Source organism: Cricetulus griseus, assembly GCF_003668045.3.
Source record: "Cricetulus griseus strain 17A/GY chromosome 1 unlocalized genomic scaffold, alternate assembly CriGri-PICRH-1.0 chr1_0, whole genome shotgun sequence".
Lineage (NCBI taxonomy): Eukaryota > Metazoa > Chordata > Mammalia > Rodentia > Cricetidae > Cricetulus > Cricetulus griseus.
Genome location: NW_023276806.1, coordinates 244,540,879 through 244,564,887, shown reverse-complemented (window position 1 = coordinate 244,564,887; position 24,009 = coordinate 244,540,879). Strand labels below are relative to the sequence as shown.

At 36.1% G+C, this 24,009-nt stretch overlaps 1 protein-coding gene across 12 annotated transcripts in view; it reads left to right on the top strand.

Annotated features, from left to right (window-relative positions):
• Positions 1-24,009, top strand: part of Psd3 (pleckstrin and Sec7 domain containing 3) — a 520,985-nt gene that overhangs the window by 425,521 nt on the left and 71,455 nt on the right. For all 12 annotated transcript variants that reach the window (XM_027388898.2, XM_027388908.2, XM_035451484.1 and 9 more), the window contains one exon: positions 10,299-10,492. In XM_027388898.2, the coding sequence (XP_027244699.1) occupies positions 10,299-10,492 (194 nt within the window). The remainder of the gene's footprint in view (positions 1-10,298; positions 10,493-24,009) is intronic.

Below are 24,009 nucleotides of genomic sequence, written 5' to 3'. Positions count from 1 at the left end.
ATGGACTAAAACAGACTGTATAACTGGCATTGAGGAAAGGACAGAAGTAGCTCTAATAGTTCAGCTGAGAAGATTTAAGAGCAGAAAAACTTTCAGGAATGAAGAAGATGTTTGATGATAATAATAGAGAAGTCTATTCTCCAAAAGCCATGATAGACCTTAATGTGTGCATCTACCAAATGTCACCATACATGAGTCAAAAGCTGATAGATTCTAAACATTACATATATTGGCTGATCCAACAGGATAAATGTCAAAGTCTGGCATTGTTTAGTTCTCCTGCACCATCAGTAAATTGGATATAATTGTTAATCCTTGGTGAATTCATATAGTAACAGCAGAATTTACATTATTTTCAAGGACATGTGGAATATTAACCAAAGTTGGTCACACGCTCAGGTATAAAATACATCTTAACAATTTTTTAATTGGAAAGATTATAATATTTGCCCTCACACTAGAATGGCCTTAAATTAGAAATCAACAACTAAATTGCAAAATCCCATAAATTGTAGATACTAAGCAGCCTGTTTTTAAATATTCCATAAGTACAATAACTCTGAAGAGAAATGTAAGTGGATTTAATCTAAAGAAAAATAAGAACACATCTTTTCATAATGTGTGCGCTGTGTACTTAACTACTTTGCAACTTGTGTATAAATAAAGGAGTTTCAAATCAGTCATTTAACTTTCCACATTAGGAAACCAGGGCAGAAAGATCAGTTAAAACCAAAAGTCCCTGGGGCAGACAGGGATTTTCCTGTCCCTCTTCTCTTCTGTCCTCTCTCTGTCTGTCTCTTTACCTCTTCCCCTCCCACCTTCCCTTTCTAATAAAACTTCTCATTTAAAAAAAGTCAATAGAAAAGACAAAAAAATTAGTACAGAAATTATTGAAATTGAGAACAGTAATTAAAAGAGTTAACTAAAAGCTAATTCTTTGAAAAAAATGGGCAAAATGGCTAAGGTCTAGCCAGTGTTATCTATGATAAAAATTAAAGGCCTAAATTAATATTACTAATTTTAGATATTAAAAAGAAGGAAATATAATTACAAATCCTATGACACTTAAGGGATTGTAAAGAGACATTATAAATAGCTCTAGCTCTATGCCCACAGAGTTAATGGGAACAAAGTCTTTAAAGAAAACATCAGCCTGGAGGAATGCACAGAGACAGCTGACTTGAACTCATGGGAGCACATGAATCTGGACCAACAGTTAGAGAGCCTGCATGAGACTAACCTAGGCCCTCTACATGTGTTTAACAATTGTGTAGCTTGGTGTGTTTGTAAGGCTCCTAGCAGTGAAATCAGGACCTTCCCCTGGCACTTAGCTGGCTTTTGTGAACCTGTTCCCCATGCTGGATTACATGAGCCTTGATGCAGAGGGAGGGGCTTGATCCTACCTCAACTTGATGTGCCATGCTTTGTTCAAGCCCATGGGAGGCCTGTCCCTTTTTGAATGGGGATGGAGGAGGAGTGGATGGGGATTAGGAGTAGATGGGAATGGGGGGAGGGAAGAAATGTGGTCATTATGTGAAATAAGTGAAAGAAAAGTTAATGAAATAAAATAGAATTTAAAAAAAGAAAGTGTCAGCCAAAACTCATTGGCCAATATATGTTAAAACAATTAAGTAACCAGCACCACACCTAGATGGTGTTACTGGTAAATCTTGCCAAACATTTGTGGCACAGATTTTCCCAGTTCTTTATAAACTCTCCAAGAATATTGAAGTAAACAGGAACGCCAATGCACAATCTCACATGCCTCAAGTATTGTAACTACCAAACTGGATAAAGTCATTAGAGCACAGACCAATGTGTCATGAGCACAATGTCAGAACCCTCAAGATTCCCAGATCAGATAAAACCAAGTAGTTAGTCTCGTGATGAGAAACTTAACGCTTACCTGTTTCAGCACAGAAAGGGGGGAAATAAAGCCATTTCATCTCACTGCTGCTCTTCAGTATCATAGTGGAAGCCCTTCCTAGTGCAGTGTGAGAAGCAAAGGTGTAGGTATCCAGGCCTAGACATCAAAGAACTGCTTGTGACAGCATGATTGTCTATGCAGAAAATCCAAAAGAATTGATGGGGACAATTTGCCATCTGATCAAAATAATAAATATAGCCCTGAAGTGCTACACTTAAGAATAATGTGAATACAGGTGGAAGATGATTGTTTCATATTTCTGTCATTCTTGTTGGAAAAAAATGTGAGGAAGTTGAGGGAGAAAGGACAAGCCTCCAGCAGAAGGTCCAGGAAAGTTCTCCCAGCGTTGCTACAAATAGCACCTCTGTCACAGCCATCACAGACCAAAATTGTTCAGTCCATGCTTAGGATCCGAAGACAGCTGCCACCAGATGGCACCAGCCTACATCTGGGAGCAATTGAATTTGTGGCCCCAGAGCCTGGCAAGGCCATTCATTAACATTTACAACACTAAAAGTACTTGTTTTTCAGGATAGAATATTTTAGAACCTTTATTCTTGGTTTTTTCTTCAAAAACACTTAGTTTCTGTACTTAAAGTTTTCCTATTCGAGTATCTTTTAGTTTTAATACTCAAGTATCAGAATTGGTAACCCTAATAGTCCTGTCCAAAAGAAGTATGTGTCACTAAATGTCAAATAGTAAATTATGAAAGTATGAGAAGTAATTGAAAATTTTGAGGTATTTTTATTTGATTCTATTTATCCAGAATAAATATTGCTCTGATATATAATAATTATAGATTATTATTGTAATTACTTTTATACTGAGTTTTTAGAAATTATACCAAAATTACATTAATTTAAAATGTGCTATAGTAAAATTTATATAATGCTCTCTTACCCTTTTTTCCACTCAAAGTATTTTATCCTCTCTCTTTTTTTTTTTTTTTTGTATTGATGTGATCTGTGGTTCACCCCACAATTGGTCACAGGTAACTGTAACCTCAGAGGAAGGACGATTCCTGTCTCTTTTGAGGAATATATGAGTCCCTCCGTATATTGGACCTTCTCAGATGATCTGCAAATATTTTTTATATATTCCAAGAACTATTTATTCACCTTAATAGTCCTTTGCTCCATGGTTTGGATGGACCCTATTTACCCGTTTTTGCTCTTGCTGCTTATGCTTTTGGAGTCCAGCCTAAGAAATCAGTGGCCAGACTGATGTGAAGTTTGTCTCATTTCAGATCTTATTGTGTCCTACATCCATTTCATCCATTTGAGTTGACTGGGTGGTTTTATTTTTGTTTTTGTTTTCTGATAATAAGGATCTGGTTTCATGCTTTGCAGGGTAATAGTCAAGTTTCTCAACCCTATTTTTAAGAAACTATCCTTTAGTTTAAGTTCTAGGACATTTTATCAAAATCAACTGACTACAAATACTTAGATTTATTGCCAGCTTTTATCCTGTTCCATTGGATGATATGTCTGTCTGGTTTAATTACTAGTAATATCTGGTTTTATTATAATACCTTTATAAATTATAGCTGGACTGTATCTATATTCATGAATTTGACAAACATATATTGAAAATTTTTGAAAGAACTGTGTATTAGGCATGTGCTTATCTTTTTTTTCTTGCCATCGTTCACTAAACATTACATTACATAATAACAACTATTTAAACAGCATGTACATTGTATAATTGGATGTGTAGTTTATGTACAAATACAACATCCTTTCATGTAAAGGCCTTGAGTACCCATGAAAAATCAATTTTCCACAGATACTAAGAGAAACCCGTTTGCCAAGTAAGGGCATGTTATGCCTACTGTTTCTTCTTTTTGTTCTGGATTTCTTTCAGTTCAGAGTGTTTTCTGGTTCCACAGAAATTTTAGGCTTCTTACCGACTATTTCTCTGTGAGATGTCATTGGAATATTCATAAGAGATTACATTGGCTCTCTAGCTTTCTTTAAGGAATAGGATCATTTGGATCAGTTAATCTGCCCAATCCATGAATATGAAATCTCTTTTAATTTATTTGTATATCCTTTCACTTCTTTCATCAGTGTTTTATAATTTTCAATGCACACATTATTTACTTTCTAGTGAGAAATACTCCTGTTATTTTTATTTGGGAGGAAGATAGGATTCTTTGTAAATGGGACTGTTTGTTTACCAATTTTTTGTTTGTATTTCATAGAAACAATTAATTTTGGTATGTTTATTTTCCAAGGTACAATTCTACTGGATTCGAAAGTTCTAAGTGGGGCTTATTTTGTTAATCTTTTGTTTTGTATTGTGGTGTGATGTCCTTAGAATTTCCTCTTATAAAACCACACTATCAGCAAAAAGACACAATTTTACTACTTATTTTCCTGCACGAATGCCTTTTATTTCATTAGCCTAGTTGCCCTGGCTAGGACTTCCCAGCACCATGTTGAAGTCATAAGTGTTGGCATATTGTCCTTGATTTTGCATGAAGACTTTCATCTTTCCTCCTCTGATTATGACATCTGCTGTGAGCTAAAGGTCTGTCTGAAAGATAGAAATCGCCTTTCTTATCTATGAAAGATTTATAGTACTGTACTTCTACAGTGCATTCATGATGTTATTGAAAAACACATTTTAGTATAAAAATGGAAACATTGAAACCAGATAATGCCTTTTCATATGTGAATAAAAAATATCTGGATATATCTGTACAAGTAAACAGTGCCACACAATAATAAAGGCAAAGCTAGATGTTGACATGGAATATGGAGGATGTTAAGTGTATTTTGCAAATGTAAAGAAGCCGATTATAAATCATTCTGGAAAAGGCAAAATTGTAGGCAAAAAATTGCCAGAGATTGGACAGGGCTGTAATATTCATATGACCATACTGATAGAATCATGTAAAACACAGGAAACAAATCACCACAACAATAACTGTCATTGGAAGATCCATCTATGAATGTTAACATAAGGCAAAGGCAAACAAAATGTAGGATATGAGTTAAGCAACTATCTCAACTAAAATACTTACAAAACATAGTAACTTTGAATAGATCCCTGAAAGATACTACTTTAAGTCATCATGGCTAGTTAATATCATGACCAAATCTATCCCTGTATCTAATGAACTGAAAAAAGGGTACATGACCTAAATTGTATTCTCCCCACCCTGAACCCCAACCTCAGTGTACTGGGATAACACCAGACAAATCCAAATGGAAAATAATTTTCTGGATAACTGACCAGGATTCTTCACAGTATGAAGGTCATGAAGGATCAGGAAAGGCTATGGAATTGTTATATACCACAAGAGGATAAGGAGACATGGCAGCGATAACAATGACTAAAGCTATTATGGGATGTGGGATATGATTCTAGAACAAAAATGTAGATTAGTGAAAAAAAGCTGTTGAAACCTGAAAGAAAATGTCTCTTTAATCCATAGTATTTTACTAATGTTAATTTTTTAGTTAGAAAATGTCACTGTGGTTATATAAGATGCTAGCAGGAGAAGCTGGACATATGGAAACTCAATGTACTGTCTTTGCAAGTCTAAAATTATTTCAAAATAAATGTAAAATATGAATGCTTAAGAGTTCCAATTTTAACTTCATTTATCTCTTAGTTACTTACAAGATACCATTAGAGAACAGTGGCTGCTCTTCTCCATCTTCCCCATAAACTACTTTTGAAAGAAATTTTTTGATTTATTTAAAAATATTTCGGAGTGCTAAATATAGTTTAGTAAAAGAGTCAATGCTTGGAATTTAATAAAGAGGTTAGGTATAGAAAGGAAAACAGCGTAAGACAGACTTGCTGTGTGATTTAGTTTTCCAGCATAACAGACCATTCGAATAGCTTTCTTCTGTCTTTTTACTTCTTTATTTACTGAATATTGGCCATCTAATCTTTTGGACTCTTCTTAGTTGGAGTGTGTCGTGATCTCAGGTTTAAAGTTTCCATTCTTGAGGGTACAGAGATGTAAAAAACAAGACAAGGCCAATAAGAGTTTCACAGTAGCTGGTAGGCTGACCCATGCCTTTGTGGTGTTTGGGAAAGTAATTACCAAAGCACTGTGTAGACACTGCCCTCCCCCACACACTTGCAACTTTTATCTGGGGTTGGGATGCTAATGGTGAACCTGTTTGTTTGGTAGACAAAGCTTACTGTTATCAGGGCTCAATCTGTAGATATCTATTGTCCACTATGCACCTGTTGTTCTGCCAAGACCAGTATAAAAGTGCAGTTTACAATCCTTACCAGTTCCCACATTGTTTGAAAGAAGTTAACAAAGAAGCCATCATGGCAGGAGAAAGCAGGGCTGTAAAGATGCTCTAGTCATACCTTTGTTACCTCTTAATTGCTCAGTTTGTTGCTTTGTGCATTTATTTGGATTCACTGAGTCTATTCCCTTATCTGTAATTTAAAACACTAATATTGATCTTGCATAATTGTTGTGATCACTAATACTTGGCACAGCGGAGACTGTCACTAACTGCTGGCTATTATTATAGGGCTTTTATTTAATTTAAAATCAGAATAATGCATTTTGTTAATTTTTAGTTTTATTCTTTTACTAAAAATATATATTTTTTCTCATATAATATATCCTGAATGTGGTTTCCCCTCCCTTGACTCCTCTAGTTCCTCCCTAGTTCCCCTCCCATCCAGGCCCATACCCTTTCTTCCTTTTATTCTAATGGTTAGTAATAAAATAAAATAAGACAAAACAAAAACTAACACACTGCAGTTGGACCAAACAAACAAGGAACAGATCCCACAAGAAAGAGAGACCCACTCATTTGCATACTCAGGAATCCCATAAAAACAGTAAACTAGAAGCCAGAATATATGCACAAAAGACCTTATAGGGTAAAGAGAGAGAAGAAAAAATATATAAATAAGATAAAATAATAATAAAAGAAAAGACCCCAAAGCATCACTATGAGACAAGGAACCTCTAATGATGCCCCTGAATTTGCTTTCTCTCAGCCATCTACTGGTGGGCATGTAGCCTACCCTGAAGAGTAATTAGTTTTTGCACTGAGACTCCCTTGGAAGAAACTAAATAAACTAAGTGGTTATCAGTTGGAGATTGTTTCTGGGTTAGTGATGGGGCATGTGTATACTTCTCCTTTCAGCTCTAGGACCCAACCTGGTACAGGGCCATTGAGGCCTTGTGCATGCTGCCTCAGTCTCTGTGAGCTCATATGACCATCTATCCTATTGATTTTAGATTTTAGGGTGCCTTGTTTTATTGGTGTCCTCTATCCCCTCTGGCTCTTATACTCTTTCTGCCTCCTCTTCTGCAGAGTTGCCAGATCCCAAGGGGAGGGATTTGATGGACTTCTCTATTAGGACTAAGTGTTTTATGGACTCTCACTCTCTGCATAATGTCTAGCTGTAGGTCTCTTTTTTTTTTTCCATCTGCTTCTATGATGATGACTGAGTAAGACACTGATCTCTGAGTATAAAAGAATGTCATTAGGAGTAATGTCATTGCAAATTTTTGTTCTTAAGAACAGTAGTATTTCATTTTACCCTAGGTCCCTGGGCTATGTAGTCCCAAGGTCTTGGTCAGTAGAATTGCTTGGAGTTTCTCTCTATTTAAGTTATTGTTGTCTGTGTGCTGGCTGCAAACTTCATTTAGTCTGTTGAGGTATATCCCTTGCACCCCTATTCTCTAATCAGGACTTTTATTATGAAGGGGAGTTGGGTTTTTGCCAAAGGCCTTTTCTGCATCTCATGATCCTGTGGTTTGTGTCTTTCGGTTTGTTTATATGATCATATGATTGAGTACATTTATTGATTTATGTATGTTGAATCATCTCTGCATCTCTGGGATGAGGTGTACTTAATCATGGCAGATGATCTTTTTAAGGTGTTCTTGGAATTTTTTTCTAGTTCTACCTGCAAATTTCATGATGCCACTTTTTTTAAAAATAGCTGAGTAATGCACCATTGTTGTTGGATTCGGTTTGCAAGTATTTTATTGATAATTTTTGCATCCATGTTCTCAGGGGAAATTGGTCTGTAATTCCCTTTGTTGGGACTTTATGTGGTTTGGCTACCAAAATAACTGTGGCTTCATAAAATGAATTGAGCAGTGTTCCTTCTATTTCTATTTTGTGGAATAATTTGAGGATCATTGGCATTAATTCTTCTTTGAAAGTCTAGCCCTGGGTGTTTCTTTTGTTGTTGTTGTTATTATTGTTTTTAATTGGGAGAATTTAATTACTGCTAGTATTTCACTAGTGGTTATAGGTCTGTTTAAATTGCTTATCCTATCTTTATTTAATTTTGTTAAGTGGTATATATTGAGAAAATTATTGATTTTTTTATAGATTTTCCAATTTGGAGTACAGGTTTCTTTAAAGTATATTATTGATTCTCTGGATTTTGTCTGTGTCTGTTTTATTACCACCACCACCACCCCAGCTCCTAATGTATTTAGTTTGGATACTCTCTCTGCCTTTTGGTTAACTTGGATAAGGGTTTGTCTACTTGTTGTTTTTTTTCAAAGAGCCAACTCTTGGGTCTTACTGTGTCTTTGTATTGTTTTTGCTGTTTCTATTTTATTGATTTTAGTCCTGAGTTAGATTATTTCTTAGTGTTTACTCATTTTGGATGTAATTTCTTCCTTTGGTTCTAGAGCTTTCAGGTGTGCTGTTGTTAGTATGAGATCGCTCCAGTTACTTCATATAGGCACTTAGCAATGCTAAAGAACTCGACTCTAGAATCACCTTCATTGTTTCCAATAAGTTTTAGGTATGTTGTTACTCATTTTCACTCAATTCTAGAAAGTCTTCAATTTCCTTCTTAATTTCTGTCTTGACAGTTCAGTTACCATGTGTCTGTAATCTTTCTGTTGCTTCTGCTGTCGTGACATCTAGCTTTAGTCTGTGGTGGTCAGATAGGATGCCGGCTGTTATTTCAAAGCTTTGTGTCCAAGTATATAATCAGTTTTGGAGATAGCTCCATAAAACCTTTTCCATAAAAAGTTCCACAAAATTCTTTTGTGTTTGGGCAAAATGTTCTGTAAATAGCTGTTAGGTCCATTTGGTTTATAATGTCACTTAGCTCCAGCAATTGTCTGTTTAGTTTTTGTGTGGATGGCCTCTCTATTGGTGAAACATGGATATTGAAGTCTCCCACTATCAGTGTGTGAGGGTCAGTATGTGATTTAAGATATAGTAGTGTTTCTTTTACAAACTTAGGTGCCCTTGTGTTTGGGGCATAGATAGTAAGAATTACAATGTCCTCTTGGTGGGTTTTCCTTTAGTAAGTATATAGTATTTTTCCCTATATCTTTTGATTAGGTTTGGCTTGAACTCTTTTTTGTCAGATAATAAAATGACTGCACCAGCTTGCTTCTTAGGCCCTTGGAATATCTTTTTTTAAAAATCCTTTTCACTCTGATATGATGTCTATCTTTAATGTTAAGGCATGCATTTTGGATTCAGCAGAGGGATGGGTTCTGCTTTCATGTCTATATTGTTAGTCTGTGTTTTTAAATTGAGGAAATGAGACTTTTGATGTTGAGATATCAATGAACAATGTATGTTGCTTCTTGTTATTTTGTTGTTGTTATTGTGGTGGTGGTGTGGTGTGTGTTTGTGTGTGTGTGTGTGTGTGTGTGTGTGTGTGTGTACTTCCCCTCTTTTAATTTTTTGGTCTGGGATTATTTATTCCTTATGTTTTCTTGTGTTTAATAACTATTTAAGTTTGTAGTTTTCCTTCTAGCACTTTCTGGAGTGCTGGATATGTAGATAGATAGTCCTTAAATTTGGTTTTATTATGGAATGTATTGTTTTCTCCATTTATTGTGATTGAAAGTTTTCTTGAATATAGTATTCTGGGATGGTATCTAAGGTCCCTTGAGAGTTTGTAGAACTTCTGTCCAGACTCTTCTGGCTTTGGGCATTTCCATTGAGTTATAAGGTGTTATTCTAATAGGTCTCTCCTTCCATAAGTTACTTGGACGTTTCCCTTACAGGTTTTAATATTCTTTCTTTGTTCTGTATATTTACCATTTGGATTATCATGTGCTGGGGGAACTTTTTTTTCTGATCCGCTCTATTTGGTGTTTTTATGCTTCTTGTACTTGATAGGCATTGTCTTTTTCTTCTTTAGGTTAGGGAAATTTTCTTATGTGATTTTATTGCTGCTGTTGTTGAAAATATTTTCTGTGCCTTTGATCTGTGTTTCTTCCTTTTTATTCCTTTTACTATTTCCTTTGGTCTTTTCATAGTGTTTCTGATTTCAAAGTGGTTCTTATGAATCAACTATAAGCAAACAAGGATTTGACTCTAAATAAGTTTGCTTATTGAAAGTTAAGTCCTTATTTCAGTCTTTGTGTTTTCTCCTTTACAGAGATGATGAAGAGAAAAAAAAGTCTCCCTCAGAAGGTACTGATGAAAAGGCTAATGGAACACACCCAAAGACTATCAGTCGTATTGGGAGTACAACTAACCCATTTTTGGACATTCCTCATGACCCAAATGCTGCTGTATACAAAAGTGGATTTTTGGCTCGCAAAATCCATGCAGATATGGATGGAAAGAAGAGTAAGTATTACTGATTGTCATGGAGTCGTTTGCTGCATCTTTAGGCTCAAATTTAAAGTGTATTCATCTGAAATAAAGTCAAGGATAAATAAAATTATGTAAAGAAATATTCTTCAAGTTAGGCATCCAGTCTTTAATCAAAGCCTCGCTTTTGTGCCTGATCTTTTCAAAGTTATTTCAGAACTCACAGATTATTCATTTCCCTGGCTCTCATTCATTTGTGTATCTATGGATTCAACACTATGTATCATTGACTGGGATGGGCACAGACCCTGTCCTCATGGATTTACATTTCTGTTAGTTGGGGAAAGGTTTAATTTGTAGCATGTAGAGTAATTAGTGATATACAGTGTCAGAGACAAAGTAATTCATACCAAGGGATATGTGGAATGGTGGCCTTTGGTATGATGAGAAGGTGAAACACAGGGAAACATGGTGTGTTTAGTATTGGGAAGCTGAAGGAGTCATATTTGATGGTTTCCAGTTTCTCTGTCCATCATAAAGTGTGATCTTGAGGTAGATGCATGCTGTTTGGAACTGGAAAAAAAGGAAATGTGTTCACATAGTTAAAATAGTCTTTGGAGAGACTATAAACAGTTTCTATAGCTGAACAGGCTAACATAAGATTTATGCATGCTCAAAATTAGTAGACTTTACCTCTTGAGTGTCTCTGCCTTCCTACAGACACAAACATGGAGTGAGGAAGTGGGCAGTTTTGTGTTTGTGACTGGACACTTTTTTCATGCTATTTCCATATTCAGTTAAATTGCAGTCAGGAAAAAGCCCTTCGGTGCAGTGGCTTTGATAATGTCTTAAATTGCTGAATGGATTTCTTAATGTTCCAATGATATGAGTATCTCCACGTTTTCTGTGGACTTCATACACTAACCTGTCTAGGCTTAACTTTTTCAACAATATTGTATTTGGTCCCAAGTGACATCAACTAAAAGAAGCTTAGGAGAAAGATACTCCTGAGGAAGAAAGAGTGGTACCAGTACACACTTTTCATCTATGCCTCTGTGTAACATTGTGTGTTAACTGTGTTTTTTTTTTTTTCAAATTATCTTGATATGTAGCTGGGTGCATGACTCTTAGCCAGCTGCATGTAAATGAATATTGACAGTAAAGAGCTTTCTAATTCTTTCTCACTTTTGATTCAGTAGATTATAGGGTAGGGCTGTGTTTACCTAACTGAGGAGATGAAATACTGTGACTGACAACAGCCACTTGGTTGCAATAGTAAGAAGAAAGATTCCTTAGGGAAGAGTATGGTACAGGTCTCAGAAAAGGATTTGTTGGCAGTCATCAATAGACAATCATGTTTTCATTGTAGCATGGATGTGCATCCTTTTCCATGCACTAAATATGAATAACCTATTAGATAAACAAACATGCTTTAATTTCCATTTACAAACACAGATACACCTCTTTCTCTGCAATTTGCCATATTCAGCTTCAGCTTTTATCACCTAGATACAGATATAGATGTAACCATTTCCATCCGTCAGATTTCATGTGGTTTCAGTTCATGAGCTAAATATACAATAGAGACACATCTGATATGACCAGTAATGAAGGTTATCACTGGAGGTTTAAAAACAAAGAGAAACAAAACAAGTGCATTTTAAAACACCTGTTCAGGAAACTATTTTGAAATTCAAGGTGTTAGCACAGGCTAGAGCCTCAGCATTTAGGAGGCAGAGGCAAAAGGATTGGGAGCTTAACACCTGCCAGGCTGCATAGTAAGTTCATAGTTAGACCAGACTATATAGTGTGTTATGTTAGCTCTGTGAGTATGTATGTATGCCAGCACCACCTAGTTCTCTGAAGACAAGACTGCTGAGTGTCTGTAATAAGAAAAGACTTGTACCAAAGTTCTGTTGAGAGGTCATTTTCTCCAAAACATTAATTTTCTTGAAAAGACCACCTGGTCATTCAAGATTTGATATCTTTTATTTTTTAATTGTTTTATAGATGCAAGCTTTTTAGGTTATGTATAATTTTTCATATAAACATATTTTAAACATTGAAGGTTTTATTTTATTTTGTGCCTTCTAAAAATATGCTCAGCAGTTGTACCTCCAGGAGAGAACTATTGATTGAAGTCAAGTATTTGTATCTCCCATAGATGTGTTTGTGTTCACCAGAACCATTAAATCTGGCATTAAGGGAAAGCTTTAAAAAGTCAAATTTGAAAAACTGGATGTATCTTTAGTATTTTGTCAGACAGAATTAAAAAAAAATGTATGAACTCTTGTTTTATCAGTTTGTTGTTACTTGTGAAAAACAGGAAAGTGATTGCATATTCAAAATATACTGCACATGATCAAAGTTAGTAATAATTTAGCAATAGTAACAATTGCTTCATATCTAAACTTTATCCCAAGCACTTCATGTATGAACTCATCTAACTCTGACATATGAAGCAAATACTATCATCTACTTGCAGATAAATGAAGTCGTCTGACTCAGCTTAGCCCGTTTTTTCCAGTACAGGGTGACAGTATAGCAGACAAAAATCTGATTCTAGCTAACTGTAGCTTATTGTTAAAATGAATTTGTGTGAGGAAATCTGCTGGGAAACAATTGAGCTCTGCATTTCTTGTGGTGGGGACAGTCTGTTACTTGTATGATATGCATTTAAATAACTAAAGGTTATAAAAGGAACAGTGGGTTCTTTACTTGCCAACATTACTTTTTAAACATTTCATTGCATGTATTTACTCAGTCATTTCCTATTGGTTTCTGCAGATCCTTGTAGCATCATGCCAGGCCTCCTCACAGTAACTGCTATTTTCTGTCTCCAGTCATGTGTTATCATGATGCCCTCCGTTCACTGACATAGTGTATAAGAAAATTAGAGTGATACGTAATATCACATTTCTATCATTTTGGTAAAAATGTGGACTAATGAAGCGCTTAAATTTATTTCATAGCCCATATTAGATAAGTTAAGGTAATGAAGTACTCCTCCAGAACCCAAATATTATAGATAATATATTATGTAAAGATATATTAAAAACAAACTGTATCCCCCAGAGCACTTACATATGTTTAGAAAGGAATCACAGTTTGTGATTAGTGAGTGTGAACTTGTTTATGATTACAGCATTAACAAGGTATATCATAAAATGTTAAAAGTTGAGAGAAGGAAATATACTGTGTGCAGGCTGGCTTTCCCATGGAATTAGGAATAAACAACCCAATAGAGTTGAAGAAAAGACAAAAGCAGAGGTCTTCAGTACATCTGAAAGACTTTTATTTGATATACTAAGTAATTCAGATAATAAAAGACAGCAAAATGCTTCTGAAAATGGTGCTGAAGCTTGTGTGTGTGTATGTATGTGTGTGCATGTACATGTGTGTGCTCTCTATATGTGTATATGCATGTGTGCTCTTTGTATGTCTGTGTGTGAGTGTGCAATGCATCTGTACTTCAGTTCCAACATGAAAATCAATTTCTTATAGATAAAGGTAAGAGTTCGAAAAGCATAGCTTTAAGATTTTTAGAAGAAAATATGGAACAGTAATTTATAACCCTTGGATACAGGATGTCTTAAGACTTAGAAAATCACAAACAATAGAAAAAAACCACTGATCAGTCGATCTATCTATCTATCTATCTATCTATCTATCTATCTATCTATCTAATAGATATGTTTCCCCTACTATCTGTTATTTTTCCCCATTCTTAGGATTAAAACCAGGTGTCTTAAATGCTAAGCTCTTGACCTTCCACAGAATTATACTCTCAACCAAAGAATCCTTTATACTGTGATTGTCTCCTAAAAATTTAAAAGTCAAAGCTTAGTCTAAAAAGAAAATGCATATAGCATTATTCAGACCTATACATTTAGACACAACCTGAAATTTATTAGAAAAAGAAATAATCCTGTTTTTCTTTTTGTTTTGCTTTTTAACTTTTGATTCTTTTTAGCTTTCCCATCATGAGTCTGAACCTGTGTTTTTCAGTGGGCTAAAGTTAGGACAAGTCTCAAGGGAAAATTACTCAGATGACTTATTTCAGGGTTTTTACTTATTATGCACGTGTATTCTTTGTGTTTGTATGTGAGTGGCTTATAGTAGTCAATCATGATAGGAAGTCAAAGCAGCAGGAGTTTAAAACTTTTCACAGTGAAGTCCCAGGAAACGGAACAATGAATGCTTCCTAGTGCTTGGCTTACTCTCCATTTTGTACAGTCCACGATCTCCTATGAAGATGAGTCTTCTCATATCAATTGACACTACCAAGACAATCCTTCACAGGCATCAAAGAGGTCTATCCCTCAGAAGATTCTAGATCCTGCAGACTGACAACACTACTACATATAGTAAAATTTATATATTGTCCAGATTGACCCTATAGTCTTAAATGAAAGGAATTATGAAATAAAACTATCGGGCAGGGAAGTATAAAAAAATCTATTATGCTCTTCTAAAGAGGAAGAAGAAAGATACTGCCTATACAGAAAACAAAACAGTGTCATCAGTTATATATCATTGCAAAATAAATAAGAAAACTAGAAGATGTGAAGTAAATGTCATGCTAATTAGCCTGATTGTGGTAATTCATAATGTATATAAATAGTAAATATCAAATGATACTTAGCACAGTTTTTACTTGTTAGCATTACCTTAGTAATGGTGGTGTTGTAGGCATAGTTCAATTGGTCTAGCTGACCATGCTCAAATTCTTTATTTCTATTAACACCATATAATTCCGGTGTGGTGGTGCAATAGGGTCCCAAGTTCAAGGGTATTTTTAGTAACTTAGTGAGCCCAAGACCAGCCTCTACTGTATGAGACCATGTCTAACAAAAACAGTAATTAAGCTAGAAAAAAATGGGGGTAGTGAGACAAGATCTCACTGTAGAGTTCTAGCTGGCCTTGGTATGTAGATAAGGTTGTTCTGCTACTGACAATCTGCCTGCCTCTACATTCTGGAGTGAAAGGTATATGCCACCATTCCCAGCTAAGGGAAAAAATTATTCACCAAAGCAACAGTGTTGCCAGGATGTGCCTTTAAACTACAGAGAACAATAGAAATATGAATTAAAATTTATAAGCTGAAGTAATAGTATGATTGCTAAGTCCTCATCTATCAAATTGATAGCCAATAGAGAAGGTTTATAACCTGTTAAGACAACAAAGAAACACCTGATTCAGAGTATCATGTTGGCTAACTACCAGGAGAAAAGGTTCAAACATTGAAAAGTAGATTTTTTTTTCAGGAAAGGGACTAGAGGGACTGATAATAGAAGTTCATCACTTTAGTAATTTTTAAGTTTTTAATTATTGCTTTTTCATTGTTGATTCTGCACTGATATTACTACTCCTGGATGTTGTATTTGAAGTATTTTTTTATCATTTCCAGCTTTTTAATGCTGTGAGAACTTGTGATGGGATATGTTTTCAGTCTTCTTCATTAGGCATGCAGGTGACTGGGTAGCATAACCAGAAAGCAAGGGGCCTTCACTCACTCCAGAGGAATTTGCACAATTGTCTGTCATCAGAAGTTCTGAAAAATCAGTCCTACATGTCAAATGTGAGAGAGTCAGTTATCCTGAGTCACACATACTGAAAACAGAGTTATAATGGCAATGCAGGCAGAATTCATTGCTATTGTATAACATTGGGAACAGCGACACTATAATTAAAAGATAATAAAAGGTTTTTTTTTTCCTCCACAAGACAGTTGTCTCTTGTAAGAGAGATACTCAAAAAAGGACAAAAAAGCAATTACTTTAAAAGAAGGCTAAGATCTTCCCTCCCCTCTCCTCTTTGCTAATCTATGGAAAGTGGGTAGATAAGAAGTGCCAGCTATCAACACAAGGCCAAGAGCTGTCCATGGATATATCAAATAGTCCTTTGTCACATTACAGTTGAATTTGGTGGAGTTTCGTGAATGCCCCTTTATAGCCCTACATTCAAACCAAAAGAGGATGCTTCAGGTTAAGCTCCATTTTGATGGCTGTGTCTCTAATTTAAACCTACCCTTTTCGACAGTGAAGTTAGTGAAAGGAGGCCACCCACCATTTTCCCCAGAAGCAGTACTTTTGACAGGGAACAGTGGAACATAAACTGCCAATCTTTCAGGACCAAAAAAGTCTGGGTACAGAGTCTCTGACGTATTTCTTTCTGGAAGAGAAATGCAGTTTTCACTGCATCTAATTTTTAGAAGTTCTTCTATTTTTACTGTTTACCCTTTAGGTATAGTTAGCATTTAAGAAAAGGAAGAAAGTAAGTTCTATATCTCTGTTATGGTAATTTTAATGCATTATTGAATTCTTAAGTAATTAAAATTGAAATTACAAATATTGTGTGGGAAGTACCCAGTAGAGTTCATAGGCTCAGTAGGTAGGAAGCGCTGGACCCAGTTCCTAGCACCACCAATAACAACATAAACTGCAGCAGAATAGTTCTGGTTTCCACAGAGCATACATTTCTAGATCCCTACTCTCTGTCTGAAATTCTGGACAGGAATGAACACTATAAGCTAATGCCATTTCCCCATTCATTAAGCAGTCTTCATGTACTGTTGTGATAACTTTTGTATTTTGAAGTGCTGCAGTAAGCCAGCATGGATTTCTTTTTCCTCCTTTTTAACTTAATAGAAGATCTGTTCTTATGTCCTAACAAACTCACCTTAAGATTCTTTTTTTTTCATACTTTCTTTCCTCTTAAAGGAAGCACATGGCACTTTCTCCTTTATATATTCAAGCTGCCTATGCCATTACTGTTGTGCTCTGGGGCCCTTACTAAATACAATAAGGCTTCCTTGAAAAAAGCACAGAAAAAAACCTCAAAGCCAAGAGAGTGGATCGGAGATGGCTACTGAGGATCTAACTTTATGAACAGAATGGTTTCTTTGGACAAGTGGATGATAAAAGACCCCAAATCATAATGATTTGGGATTGGAGAGCTACTCAGAACAACATGCAGTTTAAAACATGTGAATTTCTAACTTCTCGAATTTTCTGCTTAATGTATTCTACTGAGTAACTGAGACCACAGAAGCAAAGCTTCTGTACAACAAAGGAGAGTTCTACTATTTCCCTAAAAGAATTAATAATCATGGTAGTAAAACCTTATGTATGAAACTTGGGGCTTTACACAGCACTGACTTAAGAATTTGACCTTTGAAATGATATAGGTCATTAATACATTTTTAAGATATTCTGAGCACCAGTTTTATGCCGGTAATACTCTTGTAGGACGAGTCAAATATATCTGAGTAGGTGTCATTTAACTGTAAGCAGAGCACTAAGTTGCAAAAGAAGGCAATGATATCTTTTGTGATAGAGACTGGATAAGACTATTCCAGCAGAAGACAAATACAGCACAGAACTCTTAAACTGGACATAATCATGAGGCTTTTTGCACTGTGCTCGGCTCATAGATGGAGGTAAGCTGTTATTTCAGCTATAGACTACCATCATCCTAGAGGGTTCAAGCCAGTAACAATGCATTAAGTAAGATATGACATAACTTTACAATGTTATGCTTTGCAAATGTTTGTTAAGTGACATGATATATTATACTTTCTTAAAACAACAAGTTTATTATTACAATGTATACATCATCATATTAGTGATAGCAGTTGTCCCTAGACTGTTAATCTGGTATTTTATGTAGGGTGTTGTTACTCTGTGTGTGTGTGTGTGTGTGTGTGTGTGTGTGTGTGTGTTTTGCCACTGATTCTAGACAAATATTTGTATGTACCCTGGAATGTTTATTAGTTGGATTTACATTAATGCAATGGAGTATTTTAAAGTCATAGCCAAATGTAATTAATATAAAAATGAAAAAAACGACAGATTTAGCAAAATATAACATCTATTACCATGTGATTATCATTCAAAAATGGTAATGACTAAGGTATGATTGTTGGTATTTTCTTTCTGATTTAAGTCTGTTGCACAGTCATCCCTCCCTATGTGCAGAGCTCTGCTTCCAAAACTTCTGTGTACTGATGGGATATTTTGCACATAAGCTATGAGCGACCATGTACTTAACTCATGTCTCCATTACTGATAATGCCTAATATAAACACATGCTATGGAAATAGATGTTATACTATGTTTTTAGGAATTGAAGAATAAAAACAGTCTATATGTTCAGTGCAAATGCAGCCCTAACTAGATGCAGGCCTAACTACAGGTACATGAAGTAGACTCCCGGTGAAGAATGTTCAAAGGGAAGAACGCTAGAGTCTGAGAAGCTGAGAAATAGCAGAAGACCACACCATCCTTTGGAATTTGTTCTTGGGAATTCAACATACAGCCTGGCATGCAACAAACTCAAATTTTTCTTTCTGTTTTTTGTTTGTTTGTTTGTTTGTTTGTTTTTACAGTGGTGGTGGAGGAAGGGAGGATAGGTATCTGTAGTTGGTTGAAGTACAGGTAGGGAACCCAGCATACAGAGTGCTGTCTGAGCCATTCACAGCAGACAGATGAGGGATATAGGATGACTGATTAATTGACAATGTTTTAGCATTGCTTTAGTGACTTGTTGCTCTTAGGGGACACTGGACACCCTTTTATGGAAAAGTGAGAAACACTTGACAGCCTAGGAAGTCTGATAAATGCAAGACTCTTGGAGAGAGATAGAAAAGGCTAAGCAGGAAACATACAGTGGCATCACTCGGGATAAAATCTGTGGCAGTGGGCCTGTGTTCATGGGCTAGGGTTACCTTTCAGAAGATGTGGAAGTCTTCTAGAGCTCCTGAGTTTGAGAGAACTGTCATGCTGTGTCCCTTTCCTTAAAGAACAAATCCTGTCTGGGGGCTGTTCATCCTTGCCACTATGAATTATTTTTATTGACCTGGAGCAGCTTTTGCCTAGAGGCATTTTAAAGGAGCCAGTGAGCCTAGGGCTATTTTACAATTACGATGACTTGACTTGACTTGCTATTTGTAGAGGTGCATGCTCAGCAGTAGCTCAGGCTGTGTCTTTCCATGGGTCACAAGGTACTTCTGCATTTAAAAAGACTTGACTTGACTTGACTGTTGCCAACAACCCTCCTTCTCTGATTATCAGTCAGATTATCTGCAACTCCAGAGGCAGACTGTAAGGGACTAGCTACATTTCACCTAAGCACTTACCTCTTTGTAAGTTTTATAAAGAGCACAAGACATGCTAAAAACTCATTAAGATGCTTGCTTTCTTAGTTCAATGTTTATAGCTTTCACTTAAGTGAAGTTACAGTGCTTCAGTAAGACTTTGCTCAACTTTTAAAAGTTTACTAGAACAAGTTTTCTAGCATCTTCCTCAACCAGATCCTGTAAGAGTTCTGAGAACTGTTTGGTAGAATCTCGAAGTCAATTGTCCCTGCTGTTCATCCTTAGTCAACCCTCAAATGTCCTTGCAATTTGTCAAGCTATGTTAGTTCCTATAAGTCTGATTATTTTCTGAGATTATATTCCATATCAAACAGCACATTAATGGAATAATGTTTTTTTTCTTAAATGACTTTTTAAAAAAATTGGTGTTCTGAAACTAATTCTTAAACTGTAACTTGTTAAAGCCTGAATGCCAGGAAACAGGAGAAAATGGAAAGAAGAGAGAGAGAGGTTATTATGTTTGAGAGTATGTTACATTATGTTTATGTAAGGAGAGAGAATGTCAAAGTTTGGAGAATGAAGTAAGTATGTACTATGCTAGAGAAATGAGGAGAATACTCCTGGATGAAGCAACACTTGAACAGAGACTTATTTGAAGTGATGTTATCATGATGTTATTTTGGAAAGAAACATTCTATCAGGAGTTAGTATGAGGTTTGCTTTAACCAAAGTCAAAAGCTCATGTTTCTACAATGAACAGATCTGTTTTTCCTGAATAAATAAATAAATAAGTAAATAAGGACATGTGATTATTCTGATACTTTCCATCACCACCCCACCCCCTTTTTAAACCCCTATCTAAAGTGCATACTCTGGTTACCTTCTGTGTTGTTTTTCAGAGCCAATAATTTATATTCATCCTGGTCTTGTAGCAGTGGCCACCAATGCGAGCACCTCCTAAGTGAGAGCAGAATGATGCATATATGAATTGGGTTTGGATGTCCTTTGCTTATTAACACTTAGAAGTAATCAGTTTGTTACTTCTACTACTTCTCTGATACCTCAGTACCAGGACAGGGCTTAGGACTAAATGAATACAAATATATGTGTTAATGCATCCAGGTCTCCCTTTTTCTTTAAAAAGTGCCTGGTCACACTCCCAAAGAACGAATTCTCACTCCCGCAGCAGATAGATATTAACTACCAATAGCTCCTTAACAAGGTGGAGCCTCAAGCGCCCCCCCCCCATCCAGGCTAGAATGTTAGCTGCATTGGTTTTGAGCTGTTATGAGTTCATGACTGCAATAGCCATGTCACTGTTGACAGCGTTTCACAGAATTCCCCAACCATCCTTGCTGCCTCCACATTGAAGATGTTCCCTCAGACTTGGCAGGAATGGGTTTGAGGGGAAATCAGTTGGGGGATTGATAAAGGTGTCTGAAATAGGCCTGGGCACTTAAAATCATGTCTTTATTCTCAGCACTTTGACTAGATATGCATCTTTCCCTCTGACCCTTTCCCATCTTTCTCTTTCCCATGGTTGAGAGCAACCCACATCCATGAGTAGAAACATAAAAATTCAGAAGGAAGCTCAGTGACATAAACATTTACCATAGGGTCTATGATTTCCCAGCCACGGACCTTTGAATAGCTTTATAGTGATAGCTATAATTCACTCCTAGGTCAGACTTCATATAAAATCAGAAAGTCTTGGTTACTATAATAGATATGTCCTATTAATCCAGTAGTTATAGCTTCCTGGTAGTTTGGTATTGTCACATGTAGATTCTAGCATTTAGACCAGGGATGACTTTTCTTCTCCAGGAGTATGCATAATAACTTGTGGTACCATGAAAGCTCACTAGCAGGAAATTTCCTGATCAAATTCTTTAGGATCTGCAACACTTTATACTGCAACACTGTATACACTTTACTTGTGTAAAGTATATACACAGATTTTTAAAGAGTAAAATGTGCTCCAATCTTACTCATATGCCTGGAACAACTTAACAACATTGTAAATATGAAAGTAGTGAGATTTTCATATTACAAGTTTAAAACCAGAAATATTAGGTGAGTAGTATTTATACTAAGAGAAATTATAGGCATTAGGGTGCTAACAAACGTCAAGTGCTTTACCCAGAAGGCTTTGTGAGGCTATCAGGGGCTTTGGGCTACAATGTTCTAGTTCTCTCCCTTCATTCTCTGTTCTTTATCAATGTAAGTTTATTCCTATCAGATAAAAGAAGGAAGTCTTTTTCTGGGAAAGCAATAGGTATAGGTTAGGCTGCCCCAGTTTTTCCTTTTATAAAATACAAGTAAGTGAGCCCCCAAGACTATCCTTATCTTACAGAGAAAGAATATGTGTCAATTTTTTTTTTAATTTATAAAGGTCATATATTTTTTTAATATGTAAAGTGCCTTGTGTTTCAAAGGAAATCAATTTAGAAATACAATGTTACAATAGTAGTATTGTGTTTTTACTACCCTGTTATAAACCTGGGACTAATGCTATCATTTGCTTAATATTGTGACTCATCTCCCCCTGGTAGCTTCTACATGCTCAGCTTGGACTCAATTGCTTCAAATACTAATCAGAAAGTAGCAGCACTCTGCTCTGTTAATAAAGATTGAATATTATGGTAGTCCTCATGCTTGAAGATATTTTGTTAGGGATAAGTATTCATTGATTCCCTGTGACTTCCCTTATAGAGTCCTGTATCTGCCATCTGTGGCTTATCTAAATCTTTGCAAACCAATTACACAGAGCAGATGCTTGAATTGTCACCTGCAAGATAGAGACCTGGAGGATTTTGCTGAGATTTGAGACAGTATCACTAGTAAAGTAACTTTTAAAGATTTCTCCGTGAGTCTAATGAAACTGGAAGAATATTGCATTAGAACTGTCCCAACTCCATGTTTCTGCTCTTGCTTGGCTCGGCAGCCTACATTGTTATCCTTCAGACAATGTGAACAGATTCTTCCTCTTTAATGTTGATATGGCCTCCTGACCTCTACCCAAAGGAAAAGAGAGGTTTGCCACTTTACACAGACTAACAGCATGATTTCAAGACAGCAGATGAGAAATGCTAGTGTATTAAGTGAAGAAATGGGTAATGTGAATATTTTATTTTTTCCTATTGTGCCTTTCTGATTTAAAGTTGAAAATTTAGATGACTAGAGAACTTAGTGAGGAATGGTTGAAAATGGGACAAGATCGTGCAATCTTTGCACTGCTTAGGGATGTGGTGTGCCTTCTCTACAAAAGTACACACCCCCAGGTACACATTCCCCTGTGTTATGAAGACCCATGGTATAATTTTTTTCATAGTATGTTATAGTTCCAACTAAGGTCCTTTGGTGTGGAATAGATGTAAGAATACAACCATTGGTTCATGACATGGATGAGTTAGTGATAGTGTCACTATGGACTATTTCCAGAGCCACTGCCAGCTTTTATTTTGCAGAAAAATATGTATGTGCATGGAAGTTATAAAAGAATTAGAATCCTGTTGGTATTTTTCAATTTTTTTAACCCACCAAGGGCAAGAAAGAGTACCCATGCAAGGGCTGACAGTCAAGGGGTATTACTGATGCAGTTATATAGCTCATTCAGTCCATTTGAGGAAGTGTTTTCCTGGGAGCTCACTCTTGCTGAATCAGCTTATAAATAATCTGATCACCCTTCTGTCTCATAGCTATCCAAGACACACTGACCTAGATCCAGTTTAACCTGCCTAGCCCTAAGCATACAGCAGAGTGAAAGTGCCCAGCAATGGGGGAAAAACATGTGCTTTCAGTTCTGTAGGGTCTCAGATTTAACACCAACAAAATGTGGATTGGAGCCAAGACTCCCTTATAGAGTTCATGTTTTAGTGGAATACATGAATGTTCTCTACACAATATGTTCACAGTAAACATTAGCTTCTGCTCTTATTAGTATAACCATAATGTTTATACTATTGTTGTTTATGCTTTTGTACTCTGGAAATGTTGGAGAGAGCAGACACAAGGATATGCCTCTATTGTAAGGCTGTAGCTGTGAGCAGGGATGCATTTGATGGGCCCAGGTTTCAGAGAGTCTAAAGAAAGTACATGATCCCCTCCCCCTCAGTCTCACTACCTCTCTCCCAGCTCCTCCTCCCTTGGATGTCTGTAACATGTTTATTCATCTGAATTGCCTCTTTAAAACAGCTTTGTAATCTTCAAGTGCACAACCTACAAGGCAGCTTTTTTTTTTAGAGAAAAAAAATGTTTTTATCATGTCTATAAGTTCTCAGATTCATTTCCCATCCACATTTATCTAGGTCTCACTGTCCACCAGACACTTACTAACTGGTGAATTAGGATCCCCTGACAACAGTCATCAAATGTCAAAACCCCTCTGCTTGCTACATGAGCATTATTACTCTGGGGAACTGGAAAGTCTCTGGTTGTATGCCCTACTTAGATTTAC